The sequence below is a fragment of the Hemiscyllium ocellatum genome, chromosome 18, assembly GCF_020745735.1.
Source record: "Hemiscyllium ocellatum isolate sHemOce1 chromosome 18, sHemOce1.pat.X.cur, whole genome shotgun sequence".
NCBI lineage: Eukaryota > Metazoa > Chordata > Chondrichthyes > Orectolobiformes > Hemiscylliidae > Hemiscyllium > Hemiscyllium ocellatum.
The window spans coordinates 56,708,104-56,733,581 of NC_083418.1; the positions used below are offsets into that span (position 1 = coordinate 56,708,104).

General features: G+C 41.6%; 1 protein-coding gene across 5 annotated transcripts in view; it reads right to left on the reverse strand.

Annotated features, from left to right (window-relative positions):
- hipk3a (homeodomain interacting protein kinase 3a) overlaps positions 1-25,478 on the reverse strand; it is a 260,923-nt gene that overhangs the window by 158,973 nt on the left and 76,472 nt on the right. For all 5 annotated transcript variants that reach the window (XM_060839040.1, XM_060839042.1, XM_060839038.1 and 2 more), the window contains one exon: positions 1,399-2,494. In XM_060839040.1, the coding sequence (XP_060695023.1) occupies positions 1,399-2,492 (1,094 nt within the window). In that variant the 5' untranslated portion in view covers positions 2,493-2,494. The remainder of the gene's footprint in view (positions 1-1,398; positions 2,495-25,478) is intronic.

Below are 25,478 nucleotides of genomic sequence, written 5' to 3' on the forward strand. Positions count from 1 at the left end.
GCCACGGCACTGCTCAGTTAGTAAGAAAACACCAGTTAGTTAGTTAGGTCTGCATTATTATATCATGTCATGCATACATCATGTTTTGCTTGCCTCTTTAAAGACACATGATTTAGCTGAGGTGAACAACTAAATCCTGAAGTTAAGTAGAAAGTCATCTGAAGATTAACAGTTGTTTGTATACCTATGGCTTCTCCTCAAAATTAGAACACAATGGGAAAGCAATTGCTCTTCCCTCCTTGTCTCTTGTACCTTTTTATACATTATGTAGAAATGTTCAAATGAGGGACCCAAATTGTTTAAAGAGATAAACTGGATGGATGGGCAGAGTGGCCAAACCACTCAGTTCTCTAAATATAACCATTTGACATTGAGAGGTTAGCTGGCACAGGTGACAAGTGTTGTGTAACTGTTTTCCAGGAATTCTTTTTTAAATGTCCACATCAGTGCCAAGAATATCACAGTGCTGCAAGGAATTGTCAACTCCTGGGAATCCCTCCATAAATTGGAAGCCACTGCTTCATCCCACTGACAGCACATCACAAAACACAAAAAGTTTAGCAGCCTCCTATTAAAACAAAACTGTGATTCCCTCCTCATCGTTTTAACGTCAGTGAAACAGAACGAAATGTATAACAAATCCCTCTGTGCTAGACTTCTTTTGCTACGTTTTTAAACTGGGTGACAGTGTGCAGAATAAAAGCACAATTTGAAAATGCATTCCTTCTTAGGCACTGGTCGACCTGTTAAGTTGCAAGCTTAGCACTGCCATGTCATTTCAATAATCAAAATAGCTTGAAGTTCTAGAAACAGATACATAAATCCTGAAAACTGGCAACTCAGTCATGTGGCTTCAATTTTCACCTCAAAACTCCAACGCTCTCTACTGAAGGGAGGTAAATGCCACAAACTGTAGCTGGGTTACGACAAATATCCACTAAATCAATCTATTTCATGCAAACCTGAGTTGTCTGGTCTTTATGATGTCAAAGCGCAGTTTTTCTTACAAAATGCTAGACCTGAGAAATACTGCAATTTCAAGTTCACCCACTATGTGCTGGAGGGGGGGAAACCTCTGGCTGCTACCAGAAAATTCACATTTGTTGTATAAACACAGGGAAGAGAAATCTTTCACTTTCAAATCAATCAGTGCAGAAGGAAGGGTGTAAAGAAAGAAGAGTGCAACCCAGTCAAACTGGAGAACCATTGCAAGCTCAGTACGAACGTCAATCAAAATCTTCACCAAACTGGAGCCATCTATTTCTTTTTTCTCTATCTATTGGAATTACACACTGGGCTATAAAACTAAATCTGGAGGATTTCAACCTGTTTTAACATGTTCAGTCTGTAATGGTTCCTGGTTCCATCAGCTGAGAGTTCACAGACACATTCACTTACCTGTAGTACCTCGACTGCAAATATGTGGAACACACAGCTTTGGACACGTGGCTGGCTGACCCAAAGTCGATTACTTTCACCCTGTAAGGCTGCCGGATGGGATCAACCAGCATGATATTCTCCGGTTTGAGGTCCGCATGGATTAAACCAAGGCTCTTTAGTTTATTCAGTGCAGTGGCCACCTGCTGGAGGATTGGCCTGATCACCTTTAGGGGCAATGGACTAAACTTGTTCTGCTTTAGAAAGTCATATAAATTCTGTTCCAACATCTCAAACACCAAACACGTATGATTCCGATGCTGAAAGCACTCGTAGGCACGCACAAAGTTAAACTCATCCGCATTTTCATTGCTTAATCGTGCCAGGATACTGACTTCAATTTGCCCCTGTCGTGCATAAGAGGGATGATTTTTCAAAATCTTTATCGCCACTATCTCATTTGTCCCCCGCTTCCAACATTTCACCACCTGGCCGAAGGTCCCACGTCCAAGGAAGTCAAGGACCTCATAGGTGTTCTTCATTGAGCATAGAACTTCATGCTGCATCAGATGGTACTCACCATCACCACTTGCACTGTTCTGCTTTGAGGCAGTAGTCACCACAGTGACTGGATTCCCTACACCCGTCTGTAACATTGCCGGCATAATAGAAAGCTCATCCACAATCTGCATGGCGCTACCTCGATTGTCTAGCTCCTCACTTTTTCTCTTCAGTCCGCATCTCTGGTAGCTCTCTAGCGAGGTTAGACTGCTGCCTGGTCTCTCGCCCTGGGGTGCCACCGCCAAAGGTTGCTGCGGCGCCTGCGCTGCTGTGACCTTGGCGGCACAAGATGGGTTCAATGCAATGGCACTCACTGCCACCACAATATTCTGTTCACGAGGTCTCCCAATGGAATTCTTCAACTGAAAGGAAGAATTAACCACATGTGATGGGTGGGCAACTCCAAGGTTCCATCCGTTCATATAAGTCCGCGGACAAGTTCTCTCATGGTACGCACAGCTACTTGGCTCGACTTTCAATTTTTTCACACTACAAAAGGCACTTGTCTGAGTTTGATAAATGTGTGGTGGGCAGACCAAAACTTGTGAGGCCATACCTGTGTGAGCAAAAAAAGAAAGATTAATGATAATGCAAAAAAGCATAAACTGTACCCATTAACACACAAAAACAATCCCATAATAAGGCCTTGACCTGTGACCCATAGCATTCCCCCACTCAAATCCTAGATAATCAAGTTGCAGGTGGCTTTCATTCAACCAACTTTAGCAAAGAAATACAGAAAGATGGACATTGTCAAAATTTGTTCCTTGGGATAAAATGTGGCATTTATCAACAAGTCACAGGAGTAGCAGGCATTCTTAGGAGCAAGCAACCCTTCTCCTTAGCTCCAGTCCAATATTGAGTGATGCATGATCAGCACAAAGAGAAAGTGGGAAATAAGTGGACATTTCAATAAGACTCTCCATGTCCAGCTACATTACTCATGAAAATCTTGCAAACTTAGATCACTGGCCTAGTTCTACAGAGCTGAAAATGTGTTGCTGGAAAAGCACAGCAGGTCAGGCAGCATCCAAGGAACAGGAGATTCGATGTTTCAAGCATAAGCCCTTCTTCAGGAAAGCATCCTGTTCTTTGGATGCTGCCTGACCTGCTGCGCTTTTCCAGCAACACATTTTCAGCTCTGTTCTCCAGCATCTGCAGACCTTACTTTCTCCTAGTTCTACAGAGATCAACTTCAAACAATGACATACAGAAAAGTGCAATCCACAGAAAAAAACGTTTATCGAACTGGCCTTCAGGTCATTAACATTGACTTCAACTACTGTTATTAACAGAGAAGACGACACAGCAGCCAACTGATTCATGGAAACACTTCCACCTCGTGGACTCTACAGTAGAGGAAAATGATCTGCCAATTAAGGGAAGAACTTTCAAAGAAAATTTGTGATGTAAATAAGAACAGTATTACTTTTGAGCAAAGAATCCCGAAGTATGGGTCCTGACCTTTACTGGGGCTACAAGATGATATTGTGGGGTGAGGACCTCCTGTGGTAAGGTTGCAATTACAGTTGTGGAGCTCAAACTGAATGCTAACAACTGTAAGGTCTCTTTAAATTCTCACATCTCTTTCTAATGGTGGGTGTGGCCTGATTTGTGGACTGATTGCTGCTGCAAAAAAGTCTATGAAAAGCAATACCTTCTTGAAAAGAAAATCTTGCAGTTTAAACACGTCAAACCATACTTAGCCAAAACCATCCCATAGTAGATGAAGGGCACCCATCCCTTATATCCAACAATACTTATACCTTCCCACGTCCTGTCCTGGGATTACAAATTCTGATGATGATGTGGGATCACACCAAGTGAAGATTTGGGAAGCAGTGTTACAGAGCATTCAATGGTTGGTATCTTAAAGTGCAGTGTGTAATGGAACAGTATAAAACAACACAGTTGAGTAATTGTTAAACCATCTGTTAGTCAGTTATTCGGGACTCTGAGGCTGCACAAATCAATGAGAAATAAATTATGCTGTGCACAACATATCTTCCTTATCTCTAACTTCATTAATTTGATTACCAAGTCATCTTCTACAGACTCTGAACATCCAAGTACCTGTGGCTAAATAACAATCTTTTATAACTTCACAAAATTAAACTTCTTTTAAAAGGATAATATATTATGTGCTTAAAGAAGGTGGCTACAGACACCTATTCAATAAATAACCAGCTTAATTTGTTTCAGTAATGTAGGTTAAGGGATAAGTGTTAAGATTAGAATGGTGCTGGGAAAGCACAGCAAGTCAGGCAGCATCCGAGGAGCAGGAAAGTCAATATTTCGGGCAAAAGCCCTTCATCAGGAATGAGGCTAGGAGCCTTGGGGGTGGAGAGATAAATGTTAGACAACAACAAAGGGAGAACCTCGCAGTTCTTATGCCAAGGGGTATATGTTCACTAACTGTCATTCTACCAAAACTATGCCACATTGCAATTATCCACTGAACGACCAGTCTAGGTTCCATACTTGAACCTACAACCTTCAAACTCATATAGGCTACAACTATAGATAAGTATCCTGTGCTAATCCCTATTGCCATGAGAAAAAAGTAAAAATTAAGATTAACTAAAAAGAAGCAATTTCAATGGCATAATATTGATGGAAAGATAAACAATTTTCAGTCAAGTTAAAACAGACAAAACATTCTTTAAAGAAAAAAGAAAAATGCTTGCCTCTCGAGCACGGTTCTAAACCCCAAGTCAACACCAAATTTCAAAACTGTCAAAACTCTTTAAATTTATGACAATATTCACGTGCAGAAATGTCCTGCAATCCAGCACATATAACAATATCCTTTAGAACATCCAATATTGATATAAAATTATTTATGAAGGCGGCGAGTTGCAACAATTGACAAATCTTGTTCAGGCAGGTAAGTGGAAAGAACTGCTCATCCTATTGGACAATTAGATGCTGGATGTTAGTGTCGTGCCTAGGGCCGATACATACAGCATAAGCTGCGTTACACAACTGAATTTCAGCAGCCGTTCAGAATGGTAGAGAAGTAGGGCTAGATGCCTGATGGGAAATTGTCCTGTGCTGCTTGGCACTCTACATCCCTCAATAATAAATACAGCAAGTGTTGCCTGCTACCAAGACCTCAATGCATCACAGAGTGTGTCACAAAGGAAGAGCTCTGATCATCATATGAAGTCTACCTGTGCATTTTTTTTAAAAACACTAGTCATTTACCCATGCAGCTATTATACTCAGACCTGCTGAGCTTTTTCAGCAATATCTGTTTTTACTTCTGATTTCCAGCACCTTAGTTCTTTGTTTTTCTTGTCTAGTGTTTAACTCTGCCACATTTCCTCCAAGTATGCCCACCTTGAAGAAGTTCTGCTCCTCCCTCTGACATGATTTCCATTCTAACCCATTTACTTGTTTGCCATCAATACTTTCACTGTCTCTCCTGGTGTTTCACAAGCTATTTGCCAAAACTTGCTTCCACATTGACATCACATTCCTCAGTGACTGCCTCCGGCTCAGACTCACCCCATGTGGATTACAATTCAAGTTTCAGCCTTTGTGTTTTGAATCCACCCAGAATCTCTGTTATGTTCCTCAGACAGCTGTTCTTGCAGCATCCTGAAATCCACACTCAGTGCCATGCATCGCCATGTGCACACTCTCGACATCTCTTTCTATCAATACCGCCTCACGCCAGCTCAGAACTACTCTGACCTCCAATTCCACTTCATCCTCCAGTTCATTTGATATTCTAACAAAAAAAGATTTTCTTTTCCTTGCAGACATGAAGGAACACAAGATGGAGCAACTTATAGATACCCATGCCCGTCTGGAACCTTCCTCCCCTCCCCTTCCCCCTGACTTCATCCCCTCTCCCAACTCCACCTCCTGACCTTCAACCCTCGAATGCTGAACACTTTGTACTCAGCAAAGGTCTCAGTGCTATCCCTCTGCATGCCCCCATTCATGAATTTTCGGCCACAACACGACGTTGAACGTTTCTTCCGTTGCCCTCAACTCCAAACCATTTCACAGACTCACTGTTTCACAGACCCCTTCACCACCTCCAAAACGCTCCTTCCACCTGGACCCCTGCCTCTGGCCTTTTACCTAGACTTGGCCTGGTCATTGAGAACTGTCGACATGACATTGGTTGCTTCAATTTCTCTGCACCCACCTTACCCATTCCAGCCTGTCTCCATCTGAACTGACTGCACTCTGTACTCTCAGGTGGAACCCTTACTTTGTTATCAAGCTGGCTGACAAGCATGGTGCCGTTCCAGCCTGGCATATTGACCTTTACATTGCACAGGCTGAGGACCTGCTCTCAGATACTTCCTCCTGTCTCCTCCTGGACTATGATCCCACCAAGGGACATCAGATTATTGTATCCACAACACCCACTAACCTCATTTCATTGGTAATGTCCAACCCTCCCCCACCATTGCCTCCAAGCTTATAGTCCGGTAACTCCACAAAGCCTGCTTCTACCCTCTTCCCAAAATCCACAGACAGGACTGCCTGGGCAGATCAATTGGTTCTGCCTGCTCCTCTTCAATAGAACTCATCTCTTCCTACCTCAACTTGATTTTTTTCTACCCTTGTCCAGTCCCTTCCCAGTTACATCCATTATTCTTCTAACGCTTTCTGTCAGGTTCAGAATTTCCAGTTTGTGGGCTTTAGCTGCCTCCAGTTCACCATGGATATGCAAACCCTTGACACGTCTAGTTCCCCCATCAGGATGTCCTCAAGGCTCTACATATTTCCGTTGAAAAAAAGGCCAAAACCATCCCAGTCCACCACTACCATCTACCACCTGGCCAATCCTGTTCTCAATGAACAACTTCTCCATTAACTCCTCCCTTTTTTTCAGGTCAAAGGGGTAGCAATGGGTACCCACATGAACCCTAGTTATGCCTGTCACATTGTGGGGTATGTGGAACACTCCTTCCAATCCAGAGCAGCCCCCACCCACAACCTTTTCTCCAGTATACTGATGACATCATTGGTGCTCCTTCCCTCTCTCGTCTGGAACTGGAGAAATTCATCTATCTTGTTTCCCATTTCCGCCATGTTCTTTGTGGCACAGTGGCTCAGTGTTTAGCACTGATGCCTCACAGCACCAGGGTCCCAGGTTCAATTCTAGCTTGGGTTACTGTCTGTGTGGAATTTGCACATTCTCCCCCTGTCTGCATGGGTTTCCTCTGGGTGCTCCAGTTTCCTCCCACAGTCCAAAGATGTGCAGGTTAGGTGAACTGGCCTTGATAAATTGCCTAAACTGTTCAGGGATGTGTAGGTTAGGTGCATGAGTCAGGGGTAAATACAGGATAATAGAGATAGGGAATGGGTTTAAGGGAATGGGTTTAGTTGGTTATTCTTCGGAGGGTCGGTGTGGAACTTGTTGAGCCGGAAGGCCTCTTTCCACACTGTAGGGATTTCAAGTTCTAAGCTCTCACCTTCACCTGGTCCATCTCCGACTTCGCCATTTCCTTCTCAGAAATCTCTGTTTCTATTTCTGGGGATAGACTGGCCACCAGTATTTACTGCGAACCTGACTCCCACCATGATTCTACATCCTCACACCCTACTTCCTGTAAACACTATTCTCTCAATTTCTCCATTTCTTTGCAACTCTTCCGCTGATACCAACTTTGACTAGAGGGCCTCTGAAATGTCCACTTTCTTCCTCAATCAAGGATTCCTCATCACCTTGGTTAACAGGGCCCTCAGCCACGTCCGAGCCATCTCTCGCACTTTAGCCCTCACCCTCTCTCCTCTCCCTCAACAATGATAGGTTCCCACTAGTCCTCACCTAGCATCCCACCAGCATCCACATCCGCAGGATCATTAGCGACCATTTCCACCACCTCCAATGGAATATCACCATCAGACATATATTCCCTTGCTTTCCCTTGTCAGCTTTCTGCAGGGACCATTCCCTCCATGATATGTTGGTCCATTCCTCCTCCACTCCCAATACCTCCCCTCACCCCACGGCTCCTTCCCTTACAATTACAGAAGATATAACACCGGTTACATCCTCCACCCTCACTGCTCAAAGCCCCAGACACACCTTCCAGGTCAAGCAGCTATTTACCCTCACTTCACTCCAACTATCTACAATATTTGCTGCTCACAATATAGTCTCCTCTACACTGGGGATACAAAATCCAGTCTGGTTGACCGCTTTCCAGAACATCTAATTTCTGCCTGCAAAAATGATTCCTAGCTTCCTGTAAGCAACACTTTAACCACACCACCATGTTCCGTGGCCAACATCTCTACCTCAGGCTTACTGCAGTGCTCCAAAGAAGCTCAACACAAGCTGCAAGAAAGCACCTCATTGTCTGTTTGGGAACCCTGCAGCCTTCTGGACTCAATAACAGTTTCAACAATTTTAGGGCTTGAGCATCTTTTCCTGTATCCTTACCCCAACCATACACATAGGCATTGCCATCTCATGGGGTGCTACCACAAACAACCCATTGTCAGGCACTTATAGTTCCCATTAGCAAATATTCATTCTCCCAGACTGACCTAACCCATTCTTTTGTCTGCCCACCTGCTTTTCTCTCTCTCTGGGCTCCTTCCACCATCCCCCCAAACCCAGCTTTTCGCATATGTACCAACCTTTTCCAAGCTACAATCAGTTCTAAAGTAGGGTCACTGGATTTGAAATATTGACTTTCTCTCCACAGAATCTGCCAGATCTGCGGAGTTTTCCTGCAACTTGCGTTTCTGATTTGCAGTAGAAACAGCTTTTTTTTTGTTTATCAATTATACTTGCCTGTCAATAACACATGGTTAGAGATAAAATAAAACTGCGGATGCTGGAATCTAAAGTAAAGAAGTAGGAAGCTGGAAGAACACAGCAAGCCAGGCAGCATCAGGAGGTGGAGAAATCAACATTTCTGGTGTAACCCTTTTTTAGGACTAGGTATGGGTGTCGGGGGAGCTGCAGATAAAGGGGTGGGGGGGGCAAGGTGGTGAAGTGGGGATAGGTGAAGACCAACCAGGTTGTATCCCCTGCCTGTCTTCACCTATCCTCATTTTAGGGGATATCAAGATAAATGACCATAAAAACTGCTAGCTTTTTTTAAGGAGCATCTTAAAAGACACAGAAGTGGAGAGATTTAGGGGAAGAAATTTCGAAGCTTAGAGCCCAAACTGTCGAAGGCACAGCTGCCAATCCCAGAGCAAATAAAACTGGAGTCACGCAAGATTTGTAGCGCAGAAACTACAGGAGGATTGTGAGGTTGCAGGAGGTTACTCAGATAGAATTGAAAGATCTCTTCTGCCCTACAGTAATGGAAGAGCACTGCAATGGGTAGATTTGAAAACAAGGATAAAAATTTTGAAATTGTGGCAATATGGGAAGCTAATGTACATTAAATAATGTAGGATTGGCAGGTGAACAGAACTCCACTTTCTGGCACAAATTACGATTCCAGCAGCAGAATTGTGGATGAGCTCAAATAGAGTAGAAGATATGAGGGCAATCAAGAATAGACATGTAAACAAGAAATGTGATGTACTGTGGTGCTATTAGCTGACACACAGCTGACTACCCAATGGGCAGTTTGAGCCAATGGGTTCAAATAAATTGTAAGCCTATTCATCTAAGTCAGTGCAGACTTAAGCATAGAGCCTTAGTAAACATAGCTCAGTTCCTCAGCAAAGACTGTTACTTAATCCTAAGGTCAACAACTTTACTGTTAACGAATCCCAATAATTGTATGAAATAAAACTGTAAGGTTCTAGAATAGAATAGTGAACTCATTCACAGCAGTTTTTCTTTAAAAACTGTCAAGGCATTCGTTGTAGGAACAAAGATATATTAACAGGTACAAAAGGCCACTGACAACAATGAATGATGAGCTTTTAATTTTCTTCTGAGAAAGTAAACATCTTTAAATCATGAAAAGTACAGAAAGACTAGCAAGCAAAGATAATCTCCTGTACACTGACAAACATCTCAGTCTATGCCCATAGAGTTCACTGTGTGGGAGGTGAACACACAGGACGCAATGTGGATTATTTTTAGTGTTATAGAAAGTACAACTCTCAGGTATAATTTTGCTAATGATAAAATCAATTAATTTTTGAAAATCAGATTGAAATTGCAATATCCCTGTAATCCTTAGCACTGATTATTGGGAATTACCTACATGATAAGATTTTTTTTTACCCTCCCTTTAAATAGCAAGACAATCACCGCGTGCTGTGTTCCCATTCCTTCAAATACTTGCACATTATGGAATATTGTTCAGGTGCATCTATCTCTTTTGTATACAAGTTCAAAACAATTATAGTCATCTTTGATTCACAAGTTCAAGAACAGTCTTCTGTTCAAAGCCAGGTCACAGGAAAGACACTTCAATTTTCTTTCAGTTAGAAAACCAAAAGTAATAGGAGTCGGGGCAAACAAAACTTCTTAATCATCTGATAAGATCATGAATAATCTTTTAGCTCAACTCCACTTTTTTCCCTATCAGAGCATTCTTAATTTGATTACTGTCCAAAAATTTACTTTCTTTTGTGAATATATTAATTGACAACATCACTAGCTTTGAGGTAGAGCATTCCAAAGTTTCACAAATGCCCCAGTGAAGAAATTTCTCGTTATCTATGTCCTAAAAGGCCAACCCCTTATCCAAAGACTGTGACAGCTAGTTCTAGGCCTTCCTCCCAGAGAAATAGCCTTTTAACACCCGTTGTAGTCCTGGTATGTTTCAAATAGATCACCCGGGCGACTGTCTGGGTGGAGCTTGCACATTCTCCATGTGTCTGCGTGATCGCTTCAGTTTTCACCCATTGTCCAAAAATGTGCAGATTGGGTGGACTGGCCATGCTAAATTGCCTGTAATTTCCAGGAGTGTGCAGGCTACATGGATTAGATATGGGGAATGCAGGGTTAAAGGGATAGAGTAGGGGGGATGTCAGTCTGAATGGGATGAGGGTTGGAGGGTTGGTGTAGATTCGATGGGCTACTTCCACACTGTAGAAATTGTATGATTTGTCTAACCTCCAGAGAATTTAGGCCAATGTTTATTAAATTGAGGGTAACTTCAGCATTTCCACAGGGTAAAGTAGCTGAGAATTGATGACAATTTTTAAAAATAAAGGAGGGACATGATGTCACAGTGCATCACAAAACATGCCACCTCAAGCACATGAGCATTAAATCAGTTTTCATAAAACTGACTTCAGAACCCAACCATACCTGCAACATATTCAATTTAAAACAAACATTCAACAAAGTTCTCGTAATTGTTCTCATTTATAAAAAGGGGGTAACCGCAGTACAACATAGGTGATCGGGTTATTGGGTTGCTCCTAGAAGACTCCCTCTCCAACCATTCTCCATATGAATGGAGAACATAATAAATACCAAATACTTTCCTTACATTTCTAAAACAATCGGATGAACAGCTGAAATTCGTTAATTAAAGAAAAGCATTTGGGTTATTCAATGAAAACCCAAGTTCCTCCTTCTGGTCACTGTTACTCTTTGTAAAAGGAGAAGTTCTGCTTAAAATTTTTAATTAGGCTCAACAAGAATGAAATAACTAAAAATGACCAAAGGGTAGTGCTCAATGACAATCTAAGAGAGTGAAAAGTACATATGGCAATCTTACCCTGATTTTAGCTGTTGCGCCTGCCATTTGTTGTTCAGTCACCTTGAACGAAAACACGCTAAGCTCTAGGTAACAGGTTTGAGAGGAAGCTACCCAGGCATTGTTACAACACTTCCTGTTCAACTATGACTGCTTAAGCTTCATTGTTTATGATGAATCTTTACATAGCATAGCAGAGCCTTGGAAATTCTAGGCCTGCCCTTCCAAACTCAGACACATGAAAGCTGCAACCATGCTGTTTAACATAATTTCACGAATACCTTCCTTTATACATCAGGGTACCTCTGTGTGTCAACAGCCATATAGAACAGGTGACTAAATGCTTATGCTATCAGTTAAACAAACCTGAGGGCAGAGATCAGTCAGGATCCAACAAATGTCATAACCAAGACACAGAGCCAATATATATTGGAAGCAGACAGGTTAACTAGGTCTGAAATGTGAGAGACATCATTGTCCAAGTAAGACTGTGGAAGTACTGGTTGGAAAAGTTACTCAGGCCAGCACACTGCTTAAAATTCCCATAATGGAACTCAGCTATACTTGAACAGCTTCTGCAATAGTTGCTGTACACATTCAGTAATTTTGTGCAACTTGTACTGCATTTACTTTCTGTATTGTGAGGAAGTGTTTTAATTAAGTAATCACAAATATTCCATGATTAACAATGAAAGCCAATAACTAACTTTTTGCTCAAGTATGACATAATTAATCTTGACAGCGGATGGATTAATTTATTCTATCTGTTGCCTATTCCACACTCTCGAATAGAGTTAGGTCTATGGGTGACAGTTGCCAGACATGACAATTTAGCCTCGTATCATTCTATAATCTAGAGAAGCCAAGCTCCCAGGCTCATGTCAATGCAAAACTGAGCAGACGGAAAAGAGAGAAGGAAAATCTCACTTAATTTTGTTCTATATACTTTACCTCCCACTTTCCATAGCTGCTCATATCCTGTCCCATAGTAAGTACCGTTCACTCATCATCACAATTCTCACTTACATTTACACTCCACCTTTTGATACTAAAGTTTCTCAAGGTGCCTCACAGATACATTATCAAACAAAATTTGAAACAAAATCACATAACAAGGTATTAGGATCAGCATGAAGGAACATCTAAAAGAAGAGGCTCAGGCGACTTCTGTGTGGAGTTTGCACATTCTTCTCATGCCCACGTGGGTTTCCTCCAAGTGCTCCGGTTTCCTCCCACAGTCCAAAGATATATTGGTTAAGTGTATTGGCCATATGAAATTGCCCATAGTGTTCAGGGATGTGTAGCTTACGTGCATTAGCCAGGGTAAATACAGATTAGGGGAATGGTTCAGGATGGGTTATTCTTCGGAGAGTCGGTGTGGACTTGTTGGACCAAAGGACCTGTTTTGCCACTGTAGGGTTCTATTCTATTCAGAGGTTAAGAAGCTTAGCAATTGTATTCCAGAGCCCAGTGCCAAAATAACTAAAAGGACTTCCACCAATCATGATGCAGTTGAATTACCAGATGCTGAAATGGTAAGAATTGAAGGAATCATGGAGCACAATACTTCTTCAAATTCAACCAAAACTGTGGTCGCCCCTTCTTATGTTAATTTGCAAACCAATGAACTTTTGCAAATTATCTTTTACGATAGAGGAACTGCAAGAAAGATGCTGTTCCACTTGGACCCCACTGAAAGGTCATCAACACCCATTTATCTGTGGGAAATCACCAGTTTACTGCACATGGCAAAATTTAAAGTAGAATGGAATCCACATGAGTCTAACACAGTCTTTATTTAAGACTTGTAGTATTTAGTTTAGTAGTTCTGGTTGATGTTAGAGAATTATTTTGCTAAATACTCTTTATGACCCATGAATAATAGCATAAGCCACCTAGTAACAATTTAATTTTCTGCCCTCATTCACTATATCTTTAAGATATCTGGATGATGTACTTTCAGGAACAAGTCTCAATTTCATTCAGCAATTCAAAGAATAGCTGGTTCAGTGAGTAATAAAATCAGCTTTTCAAATCATAATAACTCTTGAGTGAATGTTAACTACAGAATGTGGCATTCAAGCCCCAAAACAGGTACAGCAGTGCTTTCAGAATCTTCCCTGATGTGACCCAATTTTAATACTGGAAACTTTGTGTGACCCTAAAGTGAAAATTGGGTGAAGAAGGATGAAGGGAGGCCAAAGGACATAAAACTAGTGTGTACATGGGCTTCACAGCTGTCAAAACACAGTTCAAGCATCATGGCCATCGATGTTATCCCTCAGACAGCATCACCAAAATCATACCCAAGATCCCATGCTAGCAGCCCACTGTTTGAGAACCCTGAATTAGACAGTCTTGGACAAACTAAAAATTGCGAGAACAAATTCCATAGGAATTTTCAAAAGACATTTGGACATATCCACAAAGAGACGTAATTCGCACAATTATAAGATGTATGGAGCTAAATGGAACAGCTCTTTCATAGAGTTTGCAGAGATACAACAAGCCAAATAGCTCCTTCCACTGCTAAGAAAATCATCGATTTGTTACTCTCAAACAATTCAGAAAATGGGAAAACCCAAGGTGCTTTAATTTGATCACTGAGCTAAAAATTAAGTTGCCACAGTTTTAAAGGTTGACTTATTAATGTCGGGGAGGGGATAGTGAAGTTGGAGAAGGCAACACAGGGTGCCCAAACAAGAAGGACATCTTCTTGCAGCCCACAACATGGCAGCCAATGCTTATCCACTTAAGGGCCAACACATGAACTGCCGAGAAAAGGCCCAAAGGGTAGCTTGACTCTGCCAAACCAAACATTCCTGGTATTTCTTCACAGATAGTACATCCATGCCAGATATTTAACCAACTTAACCCAGCAGTTGTATCAGCATTGGTGAGGTTAAATAAGAGGATGAGAACAAGGAATGCTGAATGTTGCGAGAACCAGAAAGGAGGTTCAGTGGACTGTCGCTATAGACAAACAAGCAGCATCTGAAGAGGAGAAACCAGGTCTTCAGCGCTGTCAAGCTGTGTATCAAGGGATTGAAGCTACTCTGCAGAGGAGTGAACAGCCATGTCAGATACATCTTCATATGGCAATGGATGCCTTCACATATCTGTCACCTCCTGTGGGCAGAACTGCAATTGGGCAGCTTGGGAGGGAGTGCAATGCTCTGGCTCTGAAGATCACAGCTGCATTGAACCTCTTGGCCAGTGTCTCTTTTCAAACCTCAAGTGTGGACATGTGTAGCATTTCCCCATCAGCAGTACACAAATGTATTTGCGAATTCACCCAGATCCTTTACAGGAAAGTAATACAGTTCGTCCAGTTCATCGAGAATCCAGACAGCCATGACACATCAGTCATTAAGATTTGCAACCATTGTTGAGTTCCCTCAGGTACAAAGAACTATTGATTGCATGCATGTGACAATTAGAAGTCCCAGCCAAATTAACGATTAGGAAAGAATCTCATTCCTCAATGTCCAGCTTGTTTGTGATGTCTTGCAGCAACTCCTGCAGGCATATATCCGCTATCCAATCCAGGAACCTGTCACAATGTTTACATTTTGTACAACTCCCTGATTCTTTGAATTTTTGTGCCATAGCATAAACTCCAAAAGTGGGTACAAGGAGTATCCTCAGAAGGTTTGACTAATGACCCCAGTGTAAAACCTTCCGACCGATGCCAAACAACACTTGAAAGCTGCTCCTATGCATCAAACAATCCTTCTGAGGGTACACTTCCATGAACTGGACTACTCCGGAGGAGCTCTCCACCAGTCAACTGACAGGTTCCCCATAACATCCATGATTAGTTGAATCCAGCACAACCAAGTTTTTCATTGGATGAGAACTGAGAAGAGGAAACATGCACCAGTCACCTGTCTCTTCTGACAAGCAAGGGAGGGATATCTGACAGAGATGCTAAGGATGCTGATGATGAGGATGCTAAAGAAGCCAGGTCGACGGTGAGATGAGACGGACAGGTCCAAGAGAACCAAAACGTGATTACATTTGAATGTGAATGACCTCTCATTAACACATTTGGGCAATCGCAACTACAAGGCATTTATGGTGTACAGGCATTTCTGCCCCGACTGTTAAATTTGCTATTAGCTTCAAGTTAGTTTGTTCCCTTTGAACCAATAACTATGGTCACCAGACTAATAGTAGGAAGTTGTGTAGGATTACATAGGTTCTGTGCTTATGTAATTCAGACCTTATTTTGTAAGGGGTATTCATCTATTTCAGTTTCGCAAAGGGGCCAAACTATACCTGCTCCTCGGATGCTGCCTAACCTGCTGTGCTTTTCCACAGAATGTTTGGTTTGGTTTGGCAGAGTCAAGCTACCCTTTAGGCCTTTTCTAGGCAGTTCATATGTTGGCCCTTAAGTGGATAAGCATTGGCTGCCATGTTGTGGGCTGCAAGAAGGTGTCCTTCTTGTTTGGGCACCCTGTGTTGCCTTCTCCAACTTCACTATCCCCTCCCCGACATTAATAAGTCAACCTTTAAAACTGTGGCAACTTAATTTTTAGCTCAGTGATCAAATTAAATAATCTAGCCTCTGGTTTCCAGCTTCTGCAGTCCTTGGTTTTACCACAGGACTGTCGTGCAAAGGCAATATTTGTGTCAAGTGTCAGGTCATTCAGAAAGTTAACAGCCATGCACCCAGATTAGCTTCAATGTTCTTTAATCTTGTTTTTCTGTGCTGTTGGTTCATGGGCCACATTAGCAGCTGAAGCGGAACTTGAGGAAGTTTGCTCACTGTTTTGCCAGCTTGCCTCTGATGACTTTCATCGGTACAACCTACAGTGGTCTGGCCTGATGAGGTCTTCTGTACATGTGCATGTGAAACCTCCTCAGACTGCATTGATGAAGACATTTGGAGCGCTGGCAAAAGGGAACTGATACAAAAAGGCATCCCAAATGTCAAAACCGAGCCAGCATGTCTCTCTTTGTGTGTAACAGCATTTTCTTCACCCATTAAACAGGCTGGGCACTGAGGTGAGAGTCAAATATATCCACATTTCCAGCAGATAATTATTGTTCTCCATGCTCTATTGAGACCCATTCCATGAAGTTATCCACGCACTTACACATTAGAGAGATTTAGGGGAGAGTCGTCTGCCTTTCTCTTTAATCTGTACATGACCTCTGGAACCTCTGCAAGACACTGTCCTGCTTTCCTTTGTATCTCTGTCAATTTGTTAATGGTCAAGTCCAGGTGATCATCATAATAAAAGCAAACTATTGTGAATACTTGAAATAGGAAATAAAAGCAAAAAAAATGAAGAAACTGAACATGTCTAGCAGCATCCGTGGAAGGAGAAACAGAGTAAAAATTTTAAATCCAGCCACCCCTTTTCAGAACTGAGGCTCGTCGTTCTGAGTTCAGCAGGGGCCAGTTCTCCAGCATTCCTCCCAGGGTCAGAGAACCCGGCCATTTCTTGCTTCAGAAATATGACAACGAGTGTACTCTAGATGGATGACCAACCGAAGTAATTGTGTCTATGCTGGTAAAATGAGGACAAAGGTGTGGACTGCATTCTCCGAGGGTTCCTCCTTTGAAGTGTAGTACTGATGGGTCTCGGAGCTGGGGTTCTTCTGTTTTTTTGGACCTAACTTAAGAAGTGAATGCAGAAGTTGCACAGTCAAATACAAAGATTTGTTAGTTCATGACCATTGGCTTTACCTAAGGTTTCAGCAAGGCGTTGTTTGATATGCAGGTGGTAGTCACAGATTGGAGAATTTCCCTCCAGTTGGCTGTCAGTACCCAATCTCCCCTTCAGTACATGTTCCTCTTGCTCTTGTCAGTTCAAAAAGTCAGGAACTTTATGTCAGGCATTTACCCATGCCATTTGAACAAAGTTATATTTATTGTATACTTTCCCTGCTGCAGAAGAAGAGAAGCATCAAGAGACATTGGCACTGTAGATGTGTTGATATATACAGGGAGAGATGTCAATTCCCAGAGCTGTGATTATCTGTATGCATTACTAATGAGAAGAATTTGATATGGAAGATATTAAACATTATAAGATTCTATATCAATGAAGAGCTACAGTTTAGATTCATACAGTCATAGCATTTGATGAAAAACATTATATCATGTGCGTGTCTGAGATACCTGTGAAGTGTTCATTCTATAGCTGTCTTTTGTGGCTGTATCCTTGTTCCATGCATGCTTTTGAGAAAGGTTATCAGATGTGTGCAGTCTTCTATTTATGAAGAAAGGACGGTGAACTGATGGCATGTGAGCTACTCTGTACTGCATTATCTTCTATATTTCAAGTGTGAGCCCTGACAGATATGGGACAGCCAATAGCACTGTGATGTAAATTGTGCTATATTGGTAGCTACAATATGAGTGACTGACACTGAATGCGCACTAGGCATCTGATGGAGTTGCCTAACATCCAATCTTGGGTGTGACAGGTTTCTGCCATGCAACATTGCAATACCAACTCACCCTCAAGAGGCATGAAGTGTTGAGCAGTGGTGCATATCCAGGTAAATTGCAACAGATTGTTCATTCTCATGTGGCACTGGAGTCAAGTTCTTTTGAGTTGCCCATGGTTGCTGACCTCTGCAGGCACCTCACTCCAGACTGCCTTCATCAGTCAGGCTGACATTCTGTTGCCATCTTTATGCTTTATCTTTAATAATAAGTGGAGGACATAAGTTTTGAAGGACTTTAAAAAATTGGTTTAGTTTCAGTTTTATGGGAATACATGGAATTTTCTTTCAAAAAGAGGTCAGCGAAAGTTCACTGTGTGCATTGCAGAGTATTTTTAACAAGGCTACCCGTTAGTCATACGACTAATGATAACTGCTTGTTTTGCTGCCTCTCCTTGGGCTCTTCTGAACAGTGACTAGTTTGTGGAGTGATGTCGAAAGTGTCTTGGTGAATTTCTGCAGTGCATATTGTAGATGGTGTGCACTATTGCTACTGAGCATCAGCAGTGAAGGGAGTGAATATCTGTGGGTGTGGTGCCAAACAAGTAGGCTACTTTGTCCTGGGTATTGTCCATCTTCTTCAATGTTGCTGAAGTTGCACTCATCCAGGCAGGTGCCTCTCTACTTGTGCCTTGAAGATGGTGGACAGACTTTGAAGAGTCTGGAGGTAAGTTCCTTGCTCAAGCATTCTTAGCCTCTGACATACTCATAGAGTCATAGACCAGTTCAGTTTCTGGCCAACGGTAACCCTGGGATTTGATAATGGTTATTGAATGTCAAAAGATGATGGTTAGATTATACCTTATTGAGATGGTCATTACCTGGCAATTGTGTGGCACAAATTTCAATTACCACTTGTCAGTCCAAAGTTGGATATTGTCCAGGTTTTGCAATGTTTGGCCACGGACTTCAGTATCTGAGGAGTCACAACCAGCACTGAATATTGTATAGTAATCTGTGTTCTCACTGTATGACGGAGGAAAGGTCATGATGAGGCAGCTGAAGATGTTTGGGTTGAGGGCATTTCCTAAGCAATCAATTACTGGACTTCAGAGACGACTGTACATGATTAGTGACTTGACCACCCCAGTCAGCACATCAGAGCAACAGATTCCAGAACATTCTAGACTTTTTCATTTTGCCTTCAATAATAACCAACTGAATTAAGCTTATTTTTCCGGAAGGCAATCTCTGCAGAAAATATGTTGTTATCCCTGTTTTCCTGAAGAGACAGAGAGAGAAAAAGAGATAGACAGACAGTGTATCTGTGTTTATGTGTGTGTGTTTTGTGAATATTTAGAGGGGTAATATTTATACTATTTTACTGATTATGTTAACCAATAGAACAAAGAACAGTACAGTACAGGAACAGAACCTTCAGCCCACCAAGCCTGCACTAACATATGATGCCTTTCTAGTCCCTTTTGCCGTCACACTGTCTGTATAGCTCTACTCCATGCCCATTCATGTAACTGTCAGGATACCTCTTAAATGTTGCTATTGTACCTGCTTTTATCATCTCCTCTGGTAGCACATTCCAGGCACTGACCACCCTCTGTGTAAAAAAACTTGCTTCTCACATCTCTTTTAAACATATCCCTATTGTCTAAAACCTATGTCCCGAAGTAATTGATTTGATTTGATTTATTATTGTCACATGTATCTAGGTACAGTAAAACGTTTTGTTCTGCATGCAATACAGACTGATCATGCCATACAAAGATCGTAGGGTGATGGAACAGAATGAGGAATACAAAGTTTACTGATGCAAAGAAGGTGCTCAAAAACCAAGATTTTACCCTAGGAAACAGACTCCAACTATCCATTCTATCCATCACTCTCTTAACTTTGTAAACACCTACAAGATCAACCCTCAGCATTTGATATTCAATTGTACATAAACTATATTTGTCTAATCTCTCATCATAGCTAATACCCCCAAATCAGGCAACACCCTGGTAAACCCTTTTTAAATCCTTTCCAAAGCCACTACATCCTTCAGGTTGTGACCAGAACTGTACACAATATTCTAATTAGACCCAACTAAAGTTCTGCAACTGCAAAATGACTTGCCGATTTTTTGTACTCTACGCCCAACTGATGAAGGCAAGCGTGTCATATGCCTTTGTGATGATCTGATCCACTTGCATTGACACTTCCATGGAACTGTGGACCTGTATTCCTTCCTGCATTAGACTTTTAAAAATGCACCATCTTGCATTTGTCCAGATTCGATTCCATCTGCCACTTCTACTCCCAGTCTCCAGTCTCTCCATATCCTGTTTATCCTCTGATAATCCATTCAGTATTTGCAGCTCCCCCAATCTTTGTGTCATTCACAAACTTACTAATCAGACCATCTACATTCTCCTCCAAATCATTTACATATTTTGCAAACAACAGGGGTCCCAGAACTGATCCTGCAAAACACACCTGGTTACAGATTTCCAGTCAAAAAAACACGCATCCACCACTACTCTCTGTCTTCTATGACCAAGCCAGCTTTGAATTGATCTTATCAGCACATCATGGATCGGCTCTCAGGACAACTCCATACAACCCTATCACAGTAGGCGCTGCAAGGTGTGTCAGAGTGTGGACATAGATACCATCATTACGCATGGGGACACCTCCCACCTTGTACATGGCAGATACTCATGTGACTCAGCCAATGTTGTCTATCTTATACGTTGCAGGCAAGGATGCCCGGAGGCATGGTACATTGGGGAAACTGAGCAAAGACTACGACAACAGATGAATGGGCATCGCACAACAATCAACAGACAGGAGGATTCCCTCCCAGTGGTCCAGGACATTCAGCCTCGGACCTTCGGGTGACCATCCTCCAAGGTGGACTTCGGGACAGGCAGCAGAGAAAGCTAAGTTCCATACCCATAGGGAGGACCTCAATCGGGACCTTGGGCTCATGTCACATTACAGGTGACCGCCATTGCACTATACACACACACACAGATACTCCTACACGCACACACTCTCACACACACACAGAGGCACTCCTATACACACATACACATGGACACACATATGACACTCTGCACTCACTACACACACACATACACTTTCTCACACTCACAACCCCTAACCCAGACAGACACAGACAAAGACCCACAAGCACACATATATTTTGTGGGGTGAATTTGTACTTGCAGGGTTACATTGTACTTTGCTCAAAAACTGCATGCGTTCATGTAGAACTCTGAGGTCAAAAACTGTATGAATTTATGTAAAATACCATTATCTCACTTTTTCGATTAGAATCAATCTAAACATCATGGCATAGGCAGAGAACACAGGGGGCCAACACCTTCAACATATTGTCTAGCTATCAGCATTGTCAACAGCTAACCTGAGAATGTAACTTTTTTAAAAAAAGGTTTTGTGATTTACACATGAAAGAAGTGAAACTAACACTGTATTCTAACAGATGAAAGGCTTAACAGACAATCAATTTTTCAATGTATAATTTCAGTTACATCACACTGTAAATTTTTACTATAAATTCTGTGTGTTAGGATTGAGCCCTCCACTACCACCTGATGAAGGAGTGCCGCTCCGAAAGTTAGTGTGCTTCCAATTAAACCTGTTGAACTATAACCTGGTGTTGTGTGATTTTTAACTTTGTACACCCCAGTCCAACACCGGCATCTCCAAATCAAAACCATGGATCTGATGTAACTTAATCTCTTGTATCAGACTGCCATGAGGAATCTTATCAAAGGCCTTGCTAAAGTCCACGTAGACAACATTCACTACTATGCCCTCAATCATTTTTACCACTTCCTCAAAAACCCAATCAAATTTGTGAGACATGACCTCCCCCTGTACAAAGCCAAGTTGCCTATTGCTATTAAATGCATATTTTTCCAAATATGAGTAAATTCTGAGCCAAAGAATCTTCTCCAATAACTTCCCTGCCATTGATATAAGGCTCACTGGCCTGTAATTTCCACTTTATCCTTGCCTCCCTTTTTATAGAAAAGAACAACAATGGCTATTCTCTGGGATCTCACCTGTGACAATGACGATACAAAGATTTCATACAAGGCCACAGCTATTTCCTCTCTTACATCCCTCAGTATTCTGGGATAGATCCCATCAGGTCCTGGGGACTTGTCCAACTTAATGCTTTTCAAAACATCCAACACACTCTCATTTTCTATATCAATGTTTCCTGGAATACCCAACATATCCCTTTAAAGGCTGACCATTCACATTATCTTTCTGCCTTGTGAGTACCGATGCAAAGTATTCGTTGAGGGCCTCATCACTGCCTCTGGCTCCACGCATAAATTCCCTCCTTTGTCCTTGAATGGACCTACACATTCACTAGCTGCTTCTTGCTCCTTATATATGTATAAAACTTAATATATCCTTGTATACATATAATACATATAATTGCAACTTTATTGAAAAAGTGTTATTTTGATAATAAGCCATTAATTGTGTTTTCTAAAAAAATTGATGTTCAAAACTTGACAATATCATTTAACTATATTACTGGAGTAGTGGGACTAGTTAATGAGCTTGCCTTTTCTCCTGGGCAGCCTTCAAGAGAATGGAGTGATAAGCAAAGGTTAAGTAATCCTCCTGTATGATTACTAATATATAAGTAATCCTCCTGCATTGAAGAGGGTAAAGTGCTTTCCGGGTACCTTTTAAATATAATAGCTGGAAGTTAGAGCTGGAATGTCCCAACAGGAGGCAAAACTTCCTGGATATCTGCCCATAACATTTGGTATTTTACTCATCCATTCATAGGTAATGAGCTGAAAGGAACATAAAACTGAATGGAAAAATTGACCTGCTCCTAAGCTTTTAGATCCACCTTCACAAGCAGTTTCAAAAGATTTCTGCCATCATACTCTTATATCACATGAAGATATCATTTGGCTACACATGCCTGTGGTGGTTCTTTGAAAGACCTATCCAAATGGTTCAATTTCCATTTCTCCATAGCCAAGGAAATTTTATCTTCCAAATGTTTATTTAATTTCCTTTTAAAAGTCATCACTGAACTGATTTCCACTACCTTTCTGGAAGTACATTCTAGGCTATAATTTGCTGCATTATAGCACACTGAAACAGTCACTCACTTTTCCATACATATTTTTCAAATTTTCCTGCATCAAATATGCCTAATTTCTCCTTTATAAAACCATCATGAATTCCACTCACATCCTTGGATTAGGGCACCTATATTCTAACATGTACCCATACAGAAAAAAAAGTCTCCTAATTTCAGTCTTTTGAGCTTCTGATGGCAACCTTAAATGTAAGCTCTATAAATATTCATGGACTAACCAGTAGAAATGGCCTTTCCTTTTTTACATGATCAGATGCTTTTTCTTCAGGAATGTTGATGGGGATAATGAATATTGCCAAGGACTCTTCTGACACAAATTCCCTGGTCATCTTCCAAGTAGAATTATGGGATTGTTTATGGCCTTCACTTAACATTTTATCAAAAAAGACAGTGCACCCGACAATGTAACACTCCCTAAGTACTGCCCTAGATTGCAGAGAGGAGGAGAATGCTACCCACTGAGCCACATCAGATGCCTGAGATTAAATTCAAGGGACACAGAAGCAACAATGCCCATTGGGACTTTCCATTTACAGTTGTCATCTCAAGTATTCCAGACATCTGCAGCAAAGTAAACAGAGACAAATTCTGAAGAGCAAGCATTCCAAAAGATGACACCTCCTTCCCAATTCCATGATTTCAAAACTAGAAGCCATTCAGAAAAGACTCTCAATCCCTTGGAGAGACAGAATGGAACTCAATCAATGACTCCAAATAAACATGTCATCCTCCTAACACAATCAACATTGTTGATTAGAACGATCTGACAGAGTGGCAACTATTGTCTTTTTGAATCATTGATAATTTAAACTTTCAAAACAGTTTCAGCAATACAAAGCTGACATGTCAACTGAAACAATAACATTGCGCCCGGCTTCTCAAAGTATTCTCCTACTGCGTCCCTTCATAAGTGTTAATTTGTCCATGTGATGACGTCTGCCTATTTCACAATAAATTAGAAAAAAACAATGGCATTTCCAGAAAGGTACAGCACCATAAAAGCATGAATGAGTGGAAAAGCAAGAAAAAAATAATCACAGACTTCAAAAGTTCCTTCAAGATTTGAGAAAGTAAGCAGAATCAGTATATAAAAAAACCAAAAGAGCTATAGATGCTGGAAATCAGAAACAAAAACAGAAATTGCTGGAAAAAAACTCAGCAAGATTGGCAGCATCTGTGGAAAGAAGATGGAGTCAATATTTCGGATCCAGTGACTCTTCTTCAAAAGGATTTCTGTTCCAAACTTTTTTCCTGTTCACCATAATTAATTTCAGTGTTGCTCCTGCTGTTTGAAACGTGTTGCCACGGCCACATCACATTCCTCAGTGACTGTCTCTGGCTCAGACTCACCCCTTGTGGATTCTAACTCAAGTTTCAGTCTTTGTGTTTTGAATCCACTCAGTGTTCTGAGGAAGGGTCACTGGATCTGAAACGTTAACTCTGATTTCTCTCCACGAATGCTGCCAGACCTGCTGAGTTTTTCCAGCAATTTCTGTTTTCGTTTTGGTTTCAGAAAAATTGGAGTGGTTGGTGACCAGAGGATGCCAATTCAAGATAACTGGCAAAAAAAAAAGCCAAGAGGCCAAAAAGGAGACATTTTTCACTCAGTGGGTGATATACAGTGTCTGAAAGTATGGAGGAAACAGATTCAGTTGTAAAGTTCTGTAAAATTGTTAAAATGGGAAAATCTGGAATATGTGGGGAAAGAACAGAGTAGTAGGAATAATAAGGTGGCTCTTTTATAAAGTTGACCAAGGTTCTGTGCAGCAAATAGTCTCTGTCTATGACTCTCGGAAAACGATATTTAACTTATCAATATTACTAATGACAAGTTACTGCAATCTGCCTGTTGAACATAGATTTAGTCAAAATCTTTAAGCTTCATTGAGGTGTCAATTCTGCCTTGTTAATGCTAAGTGACTTGGTCACGTCTGCCAAGTCAGATGAAAAGCAAAGAATTTGAATGCTGCAAAAAGATTAGATTGGATTCCCTACAGTGTGGAAACTGGTCCTTCGGCCCAACCAGTCCACACCGACCCTCCAAAGAGTAACTCAGCCAGACCCATTCCCCCCTGACTAATGCTGCTAATACTATGGGCAATTTAACATGGCCAATTCACCAGACTTGCACATCTTTGGACTGTGGGAGGAAACAGGTGCACCCGGAGGAAACCCACGCAGACACGAGGAGAATGTTCAAACTCCACACAGACCGTCGCCCAAGGCTGGAATCGAATCTGGGACCCTGGCACTACGAAGCAGCAGTGCTAACCACTGAGCCACCATGCTCCCCAGCCACCGTATTGGCCTAGATTCAATGTAAAATAGGTTAGAACAAGGATTCAGAATAAAGATTGGAGAACTATTTTTCT